The 10538-nt window shown below is 31.9% G+C and overlaps 3 protein-coding genes across 4 annotated transcripts; all 3 read right to left on the bottom strand.

Annotated features, from left to right (window-relative positions):
• Window positions 1–979: 979 nt before the first annotated feature.
• On the bottom strand, window positions 980–4377 carry LOC104706585 (uncharacterized). 2 transcript variants are annotated; one of them, XM_087463084.1, is made up of 9 exons: window positions 3660–4377; window positions 3386–3572; window positions 2690–2823; window positions 2413–2525; window positions 2076–2322; window positions 1822–1977; window positions 1473–1552; window positions 1322–1371; window positions 980–1217 (listed from the first exon to the last, which is right to left on the bottom strand). In XM_087463084.1, exons 1-9 carry the CDS (start codon window positions 4050–4052, stop codon window positions 1075–1077), a joined length of 1503 nt encoding a protein of 500 aa, XP_087319210.1. In that variant the 5' UTR covers window positions 4053–4377; the 3' UTR covers window positions 980–1074. The 2 variants fall into 2 exon arrangements, with proteins under 2 accessions (XP_087319210.1, XP_087319211.1); XM_087463085.1 differs by having other exon boundaries at window positions 3386–3567; window positions 3660–4145.
• A 1625-nt stretch (window positions 4378–6002) lies between these two features.
• Window positions 6003–7134, bottom strand: LOC104706586 (uncharacterized protein At1g08160-like). The gene has a single exon (XM_010422783.2). The coding sequence runs from the start codon at window positions 6889–6891 to the stop codon at window positions 6307–6309; it is 585 nt and encodes a 194-aa protein (XP_010421085.1). The 5' UTR covers window positions 6892–7134; the 3' UTR covers window positions 6003–6306.
• A 787-nt stretch (window positions 7135–7921) lies between these two features.
• Window positions 7922–8723, bottom strand: LOC104706588 (uncharacterized protein At1g08160-like). The gene has a single exon (XM_010422784.3). The coding sequence runs from the start codon at window positions 8697–8699 to the stop codon at window positions 8073–8075; it is 627 nt and encodes a 208-aa protein (XP_010421086.2). The 5' UTR covers window positions 8700–8723; the 3' UTR covers window positions 7922–8072.
• Window positions 8724–10538: the final 1815 nt, after the last annotated feature.

Here is a 10538-nt window from a genome sequence, read left to right on the forward strand (position 1 = left end):
TTATTGTTTCAGAAATCTTAGGAAACAATAACAAACTATTTAAAACAATTATAAAACTTAATTTTGTTTATAAAACTAACAGTAAATATTTGCATCCCTAAATCGTTTAATAATAACATATATATTTTAAAACTATGATACAACATTATTTACATCTTAGCAATATTAAATATTATATCTAATTTATTAAGTATTATATATCACGTGACATCTTATCAAAATCTAAGAAATCATAAATGTTAGCTTTTATTCAATATAATATATATAACTAAAAATATTTTTAAAAGTCAAATCGAGATTTCTAAACAGGACCACTTTAATAAGGGTTTTTGTTTTATTTTATTGATTTTACCAAATTTATATAATTTAAGGATTTGAAAATTGTATCATTACCGGGTACCTCATTGAAATCAGAATATGAAACTAAGTAAATTAAATGTAAAAAATTATAAAATATATAGAGTAAATCAAATAAACTTCTACTATTATTTTACAACTAACAAATTACAGTAAAATTTACGTAAACATTTCTTCGTGTTGTACAGCGCGGATAACTATCTAGTATATATATATATATATATATATATATAAGATGAAGGAAGTTTCTCCATGAGTTAATAACACATCATCATCTCTTCATTAGTTAATTTTGGTTTTTTAGTATTAAAACTTTTCTACTAATTACTCTTGCAATGAAAGATTTTTTAAATTTACCAAACTGTTGATGTTTTATTAGTATTTGAGGGATTTTTTGAATAACAGAATCTTTTTTTTTTCGCGTGGGGACAGTTTGCAATTGAGTAATCCAATATGGACTCTAATTAAATATTGGTTCGTGACATCGAACCTCTCTGCTTGGTTTCGGTATTTCGACGTCCAAGTCATACGTACGTGACAGTCGAAAGTTTCGACGTCCAATACATACGTATTGGTTTTGGATTTCGGTTCTTAAACCATACATATAAGGGCCACAGTCGAAAGTTTCAAAATCTAGCCCAATCTCAATAAACTAGTGCAGTAGCTAGCAGTACTGCCTTTTATATGACACAAGTAATTATTATTCAATCTCAGTACTTAGATTGATATGTTAAGATCTCTTAGATCTTTTTGGTACTTTAAAAGCCAATAATCAATTATTTTAATTTCTTTCTCTCTTTGCATCACCAGCCACTCCGGATCTCCTTTGCTCTTCAAATTGATATCTTGACAATGTGAACCTACTCATATATAATATTACATTTAAAATTAGTATTACGGGAGAGTTCATCATATGAAGAATGGATAAAATGGTTTGAATAAGACTGAATATTAAATAAATTACCATTATTTGTGGTGATGGCAACTACACTATCTGAAAGATCCTCCAAAACTCTATAATATATGAATAAAATTATCTCATAAAACATTGTATATAGTAATTCACCGATAACCTATTCAAACAATTATGAACAAAAACTAGTATGCTTATTTACCCGCCAACGCTGTAAGGATCTGACAGTCCATTAGAAAATATTATATTGCTCCCAAATCTTCGGAGGATTAATTTGATATCCTGTATATATATATTTCATAATAAGATACACCTAAAAATAAAAATAAAACGAAGCAAAACTGTAGAAAAGATTATGCAAAACAAACAAAAAGTTGAATATAAATGATGTAAAATAGAGACAATAAAACCAATATTTATCAAACCTCAAAGAATGTAACAATGTAAGGATACATGAAGGAGATTTTAGTGGCTTGTACGTGTAATAGACTTGATTATATAATATACTTATATACATGAGTATTAAAAGTTAATTATTCATCTATCTATACCTGAATGCCATAGTACGTTGTGATCCAATGTGGCCTAGGAGAGACACCATAATTAGATTCACAGCCCTCAATGAAACTGGTCATATTAAACGGGGATGTTGGGAACATGGTATCTTGTTTGTCATGTCCCACGGGTATCACTATCTCGCTGCAGCCCTATATAAAGATCATTTCATTTAATTAAGGTTATAAAAATCTTATATCTATATGTTAAACTGGGTTTTAATATGCCTTTTACTGCTTAATTTACATACTTGCCATCTCCATGCCATATCATCGTTTGCGACTAGCACAGAATAATTAGTATCATAGCAAGATTGATTGCCTGTTAAAGCGACGACACCTGCGAAAATCCGGTCGAGTATATCTATTTTACGGTTTGGTGGGTTGGCGTTGATTGCACTGCACACGTTGGTCACCAAGAAACCCTCGTTGTACTGAACAGCTTCAGCGTATATCGTGTCCAAAAAATCTTTCAGATCAAAGCTTTTATTTAATGGACTGCCAATTTATTTCAAGGAAGAAAATTAAGCGTTTTAACCATAGATAAAAGAATTGACAATTACAAAATTAAAAGATATTTATTCCTACGCGCAAGTTTTGAACTTTTTGCCGAGGATCAATAAGCCGTTGGGTTTGGCAGCAACTTTATCGATTTGTTTCCAAGATTTGCGGATCGTATTGTAACATCTCTTGTTCGTTTCCTAATAGAATATATGTTAACATAAAGAGAATGATGCAATTAAAATTAGTAAAGACTAGCAACACAATAATTGTGACTAGCAAAAAATTGATTTATTGTGATATAACAAAAGCAAACTCCAACATACTGATAATTAAGGTTTAATAATTGAATAGTTGTTATTACCTTGAAAACTTTGGTAATAATATAATAATAACCAAATTTAGGACGAGTATCTTCAAAGTAGAGAAGAGGAGCTGAAGATGCTAATGCCCCGAGAGCTATGTGCGGATATTTTAGCCTAAACCATGCTGCTAACACTGTGTGTCCATGAAAAACGTAATACCGGAGAAAAACATAATTAAACCAATGATTATTCCGTATACCTTTGTATCATATGTATTTGATATTATCACTGAGAGTAAAATATGTAAGCAGGGTCGGCCCTTCAGCCAAGCTTGACAAGCTCATATGTTTTCGGCCTTTATCTTTATAAAACAATTTCGGCTTCCATTTCATTAATGTTTTTTTTTTTTTTTGGGTAAAGCTAAAGTGGCCTCTTATAAGTAAGTTTTGAGGTTGACACTTCTTTTTTCTTTTTTTTTTTTTTCCAAAAAAATAATTAATCCAAAATTATTATATTATAAATAAAACGAAAAATTAAGGAAAAGGAAAAGTACTTACAGCTTTTATATCTCGCACACTGAAAATATTATTTCTATTAAGTTCAAGAATAATTATTATGAAAATGTGCAAAGCGATTTGTTTTTCCCCATATGGCCTTTTAATATTTAAAACCGGCTCTGTGTTAAAGAGTAATTATATTACATATATACGGACTAATGACATATATATATATAATACTAGTGTGCATAGACTTACTTCCACCATACGATCCTCCTACGACAATGATAGGACTGTGTTTAGTGGAGTACTTCTCCTTAACATGCAAGAGAATTGCGGCGTAGTCTGCTAAGGCTTGAGCCGTGTTCAAATACCCCAACGTACTCGCGTTCTTCATTGCTTCTTTTACTGATCCAAATGGAATCGTCTTCCCATAATACCTATGCTGCATTATATATTGTATGTACTTACATGCAAACACGGCTACACAACAAATCTATATAAACACACATATATACACTGATACACACACCTCTATGTAGACGCAGAGCGCTTTAAAGTGAGGAGCATTGTCTCTAAGGAAACCGAAGGCAGAAAAATCAGTCTCTAACGATGATTCCAGTCCAAGAAATGCTAAGATTGGTGCGTTCGCTTTAGCACCAGCCCAGTGCTTGGAATCGATGGCGTATCGTTGTTGAAATGTCAGGTAGCTTTCCGTTGTGAATGTGAAATGGTCGAGAGTCTGATTAAAGTAGAATAACTTAAGATCAGATTCAGCAATTTTTTGTGTTGGTCTGTCTGGTGCATTCTTTAGCAGATTTGGAGAAATCCCAAGTCGAGCGATTTTGGAGTGTGCGGGACAGATGAAATAAGATGACGATGTTGAGAATATGAAAAGAAAGAGAATTGTAAATTGAAGTGACATTTTTCGAGTGTTGTTTGTATATCAATTTTGAACTTAGTCAGCTTCCCAAGTCCATCCAGCAAAACCATTATATAGATCCTCAAAGGTTATAATGAACTAAATAATGTACTTAAATGAGTTTCTGCCTTTTGTGCGAATTGTTTGGTATAAAGCATCAAACGTGTTAGCGATGTTTGTTTAAATATGTTTTTGCATCACACATATATACGTATGTATGTATGTTTGTTTGTTTTTTGTATATATGTACGATACGAAAACTATGAAAAACCTCATTGTAAAAATAAGTTATAAAATCAACGTAATTGAGAACGCTGAAGTTTTATTTGGATTCTTTCTTTTTTTCTCTTTCTTAATAAGAGACCACCAATGGAGAAGCCAATATTTTCCCGGAATTGGAGAAATGTAAGCGTACGTCCACATTTTTTATAAAGAGTTATAGCATAAAAAAAAAGCAAAAACAAAAAAAATGTTAAATTGCGTATTAAATGTTATCATGTTGGTGAAAGTTGCGCGTGCAAAGCGATGGGCATACATGTTGACTGGATTAGCAATTAACACCACAAATTTTACATGCTTTGCTTCTTGAATCTGCAATCATTTCTTATTTCTTTTATGTACATAAATATTTAACGTCACCGAATGTTATCATATAGTGTGGTGTCTTCGGCCCAGACTTCCACTTTCTTTTTTCTTTATTATTGATAATCGAATCTTCAACTTAGAGACCATAGACCAATCATTACAATATTTAAGATGTGATGCATCTAGACCATATATCATTTTTCTCCAGACACAATAATTAGTCGATAAACAACGACTTGAATGGGTTGCTTTGATTGAATACACGACAGTTCCATGTCTATTTAGAAATAGGATCTACATACATAACTAAATATGCTCTTTCTCCTTGAAATATATTATTGTTCAGATTAGAAAACGATGGGCTCTTGTAATATACTATATAGATACGGGGAGAGGATTTTGCTCAGTTAGTACTAGAGCAGGCTTGGAGCCAAGGAGATACTTTAACTTGCCGAATATGAATACAGTACTTCCAGGAATATGGTTTTGAACTTACAAGTGATTACCACATATACAAAAGTCATCCGAATAAACCATTATATGGAGCTCACAAGTATTTCCAACTTTTGCAACCTATCTTCTTATATTGACATCCATTTTTAAACTTCTATATTATAATATTATTGGAACCTATATTCTTTCAGTAAAGTTCTTAGCACTTCCATTATAGGCATAATGTTATAGTACTGTTGTTATTCTTCGATAAGATTCAAACCAGCTAGACTGTGTTCCCACCCCACATAATTATTTTGTCTCTTTCATGCCAACACTTCTAATCAGAAGAGCTATCCCTCTTTTCATGTATTCACGATGCTTTATCGATAATAAACTTACATTTTGTATCATGGTAAATGTGTGTTTATACTCCATATGTACTTATATATGGTGATATGTAAAGATGATTAGATAAGTCAAAGTTCCTAGAGTACACATTGTGGAATTAACTACTTTCTGAAAGATTTTTTCTGCATATTATTTTTTATGTATCTTGTACACTGTCTCGTGCAATAGTTTACAACTTTTATTTACAACAGCAACTAAAGTTCGATGATCACAACAACAACAAGTAAAAAGAAAAAAAGAGAAAAAAAAAAGGAAAAAACTAGACTCCTCTTCATTTCAACAGTCCATAGAATTTGGTATACTCTATAACTGAAAATGTTGAAATCCCATGATGAGCAAATATGACATCTTCTCGAGATCTTTTTCAAAAAAAAAAAAGATTTCTTTTCGAGATCTTGTAGTCCCATAATTTTAGTGCTGTTTAATTAATTTACTGGAGTTAACAACAACAACCAAAAAAAAAATTACTTAACCAATAAATTTTTGGAGTCCATAATCTCATAAATTTGGAGATCAGAAATCAGGTTAGGTTAACTATAGTTTATTTTATGTAGTCTATAAATAACAGTACATAACCAATGAAAAAAACTTACTTTACGTTCAAAACTATTACACATATGTTGAAATTTCAGGGGCTACATTTCTAGATACCTATAGTGTTGTTAGAGAATTCTTTGACCCAAAAAAAAACAAAAAACATTACAAAAGTATATATACATGTACATTTATACGTAAAAAATGACTATAAATATAATTCGTTCATGCATGCATAACATAAGTCAATTTATGAACAATTTAATTATTAGTGTGACAATGCTAAACTTACTAACTAAAGATTAGCGTAACATGAACTATGTTGGGAATTGTTTAGTTGGGACAAAGAGAATGTGACATGAGAACACTCAATATTAGCCGTACGATGTGCTGTCCACCAAAATCCGATTATGAACCTAACCCTCGCCTTAACAAATACTTCAAAGTCGATATTTCCCAACGAAGCTTGAACCCTCAAATCCTCACCACTGGATTCGGAAACGCGGACGTTTTGAACGATCAACGCGTCATCGATCAGCGCAACGTTCATTCGCGGTTGTTGAAACGGTTCCAACTTCGTGTCGAACGCAAGCGTCTGGTCCTTGAATTGAACGAATATCTGGACGGAAGTGTAGTAAACCGAGAGTTGGTGGTTGGGGTTGTACGACTGGATGGTGATTTTGAATGTAGCTGACATGTAATTTTCGTTGGTAAGGGTAAAGTTTTGTACAAACGCGTATTCAACACTGTAATGAAGTTTCTTGCGTTTGGTTACGAGCCAGGTAATGAAAACACCTAGAGCTATGATGAATATTATGGTAAATATGAAGAAGATAACATGGCGAAGGCTACGGCGGCTTGACGAAGTTATCGGAGGCATTGGATCTAGCTAGAGAGTTTTAAGGTTACACACTGGTTGATTTGGATGATTTTATATATAGACATAGATAATGCTTCGGATTCTAGAATCTGATGTTTTTTGCTTCAGAATCTTACGTTTTGTGTGTGTGTGTGTGTGTGTGTGTCAAATATCAGAATCTTACGTTGCTTCTAACCTTATGATTATTTTATCAATATTCTTTTCTTTATAAAACGGAGATGCAAAACCGAGATCCTAGGTAATAAATTTTGATGCATCAAAGAATTTAGTAGAATTCATCGTAACCCAATTCACATTTAACCAAATGAAATCGTCTCTCGCTTCATGCAGTTAATGCGCTAATGCATTTTATAAAATTAATTTAAGAAAGAAAAAGAAAAATAAATTATTTGCTGGAGGGTGTTTTATGAAAAACAATCTTGACTTTAATGATTATCAAGATGAGAGAACCAGACTAATTGAAGAAGAGAAATATATAACTATGGAAACTTTAGAAATTTACCTTGTAGGGAACAAATAACTGTCTCTGTTTTGATACAACAAACGTTGCCTCCAATCCATCCCTCTTTCAAATAGGGTTTGCGACGGCAAGCTAATCATCATCTGGTTTCTGTATAAAACCTAGACACTCTTTGGTATTATTGTTTGTACGACAAAACTGTTCACTTCCATCTTAGGATTTCCCACTTTTACCTTATCTTGAATTGAGCTTGCAAAATTGGGTTCCAAAATATGTGTGTTTAATTGGGCTTATATTGATATTAAAAACAAATATGGGCCATAGACAATCTTGTAATTGTGTTCTTTTATGCAATTAAAAGAAAACCAATTATAAAAAAATGAAAAAATGTATTTTTTGAGCCCATAATCTCTTAAAATATGAAGATCAGATCAGGTTAAATTAGTTTTATAACTTAACAGTATCTATTATCTACAATTCTACCACTGAAAAATACTCTACATCCATAATTTTTTTTAATATCTAGTGTTGTTACTTGTTAGAGAACTCTTTGATCCAAAGAAAAAGAAAGAAAGAAAGAAAGAGTATAATAAATGTGAGTGTTGACGTTAAAAACAAGTATAAATGCACAAATATTCGTTCATGCATAACAGGAATCACCAGCATCACATATCAGAGGATGAACGATACGATTATTAGTGTGAAAATGCAAACTTAGTAATCAAATATCAACATCACATGAACTATTTTGGGAATTCTGTGACTGCGACAAGGCGACCGTGACATGAGGACACTTAACCTTAGCCGTATGATGTGCTGTCTTCCATACCCCGACTTTAAACCTAACCCTCGCCTTAACAAACACTTCAAAATCGATCTTTCCCGACGAGATTTGAGCCCTCAAATTCTTACCATTGGATTTAGAAACGGCGACGTTTTGTGCGACTAACATGTCATCAATCTGTTTGACATTCATCCTCGGTTGGTGAAACGGCTCCATCGTGTCGAACGCAAGCGTCTGGTCCTTGAATTTAACGAATATCTCGACGGAGCTGTAGTAGACCGAGATCCTGTGGTTAGGATTGTGGGACTGGATGGTGAATATGAACGTAGCTGACATGTGATTGTCGTTGGTAAGGTTAAAGTTTTGAACCGAGGCGTTTTCAAGAGTGTAATGAAGTTTCTTGGGTTTGGTTACAAACCAGGTAATGAGAAAACCTACAGCTGCGATGAAGATAAGAGTTAGTATGACGAGAAAAACGTAGCATACAAGGCTAGGGCGGCGCAGTGGCTGCGCTGGCAAAGTTTTCAACGCCATTGGTTCTTGATTGGGTTTGTGGTCACACATTGGTTTATTTGTATGTTTTTGTATATATAGAGTAGATAATTGTGATGCAAGATACTTGGAAAGTGCCTTGGATTCTGATGTTCTTTGCTTCAGCTGTAGAGAGAGATGAGTTATATTTTATATTGTCGCTTACTTTGCTTTCCCATCCACTTTTCTTTTAACAAATCATGTTTCAAAGCTTTATTGAGCAATTGTAAGACAACACTCAAACTGGCAAGTGGGACATGTAACATGTTATCTTATTATTTATAAAACTTACCCAAAAAAAAAAAAAAAGATACAGTAATTCGCAGAATAAAAGTGTAAATCGTATACAATATTCATATAATTTGTATGAACTTTGTTTACGTTCTTAAGAATTTAGATACTATGATAAATTGTATATTTTAACTTAAATAATTATAAGGTCGTTAGGCATACGTCTGTGCATTCTCTAAAGTCAGGGACTAAAATATTTTATAAGGTCTATTTCCAAATATTATTTGAACTAACGACTTTTAAGTTTGGATGAGAGTCTTTACCAGGTAAGTATAAGGGATTGTTATTAGAGACAACCCTATTTTTATCTCTAAGTATAACTTTATGGATTATTCAATAATAGATAACCATATAACCAGGATATTCAATACTGAAATCCAAAGTAACCTATCAGATTTTATATGCATATAAAAATATAGCAGTATTTTAGGTCTAGGCATTTGAGTACCATAATCACCATGAGAGAATTAGACTAATTGAAGAAAATAAATACATAAATATGAAAATTGTTTTTGCTCTTTAATTTATACGAGCATAATGTGGTTCTTTAAGTGTCTACAATTGAGATGTATTTTTATATTAGCTTATGTGATGTGATGTAAAAATACATGGTATACAATATACATTAGCAAAGCTCTACCCAGAGTAGTCCTTCTCACTTCAGTGAGACTTTCAGCTTTAGCCGTTTATCGCCACCTAGTCTTCGAATCAAGACTGAGGCCATCTTTTGTTCCATTGACCTGCTCTTGGAAGTTGCATCGATATTCCTTAACTTCACATGCTCCAGAATGCTAGCTAGCTTTTGGTCCATAGTTCTTAAATTCCTAATATTGTTTGTCCTTATCTACCTCTGTTACGTTGCTTTAAACTTTGGAGAATGTCCTTTTATGTTGTCCTTTAAACTATCTTTTTTGTCTTGTATGCTACTTTTTCTCTACTGACTGATAACATCTGTTCGTTTAAAAAAAAATATTTACAATAGAGATGTTTTAATGAAAATGTATATTTTAAACTAATACAGTTTGATGTATGTTTTTTTACCGTTGTTTGATGTATATTTTTATTTAGAAAGCTCACTAAAGTTTTAAGATGTTATAAAATGTTTAAAACCAACAAAACCAAAATAAAAGTTTATATTTCATATTAGCTTATGTGATGTATTTTTGTTAACTACAAAAGAGAACATAATAACATTGTGCTAATACTTCTCCTACATCCACAAAAAAAAGTTGTATGTATATACATAAATAATTACAAGTACAGTAGAACCTCTATAAATTAATACTCGCTATAAATTAATAAATTTTTCCGGTATCGAGTTGGGCCGGTATAAAAAATGACGCATTTCGATAAAATAATAAAATAATATTTTTTTTGAAAATCCGGTGTAAAAATATGGTCCCATCAATATCATAAATTAATAATCAAGTAAACTATATATATATATATATATATATATATATATTTATCTAAGAAAATCTAGTGAAATATATGACTATATTGTTGTTTGCTTATTATTGAATTTGTATTCTTGTTGGAGCTTATCTATAATATTTCTGACTGCATAAAAAATTCTGGTGT

This window comes from Camelina sativa, chromosome 8 (genome assembly GCF_030686135.1).
Source record: "Camelina sativa cultivar CO46 ecotype springtype chromosome 8, ASM3068613v1".
Classification (NCBI taxonomy): Eukaryota; Viridiplantae; Streptophyta; class Magnoliopsida; order Brassicales; family Brassicaceae; genus Camelina; species Camelina sativa.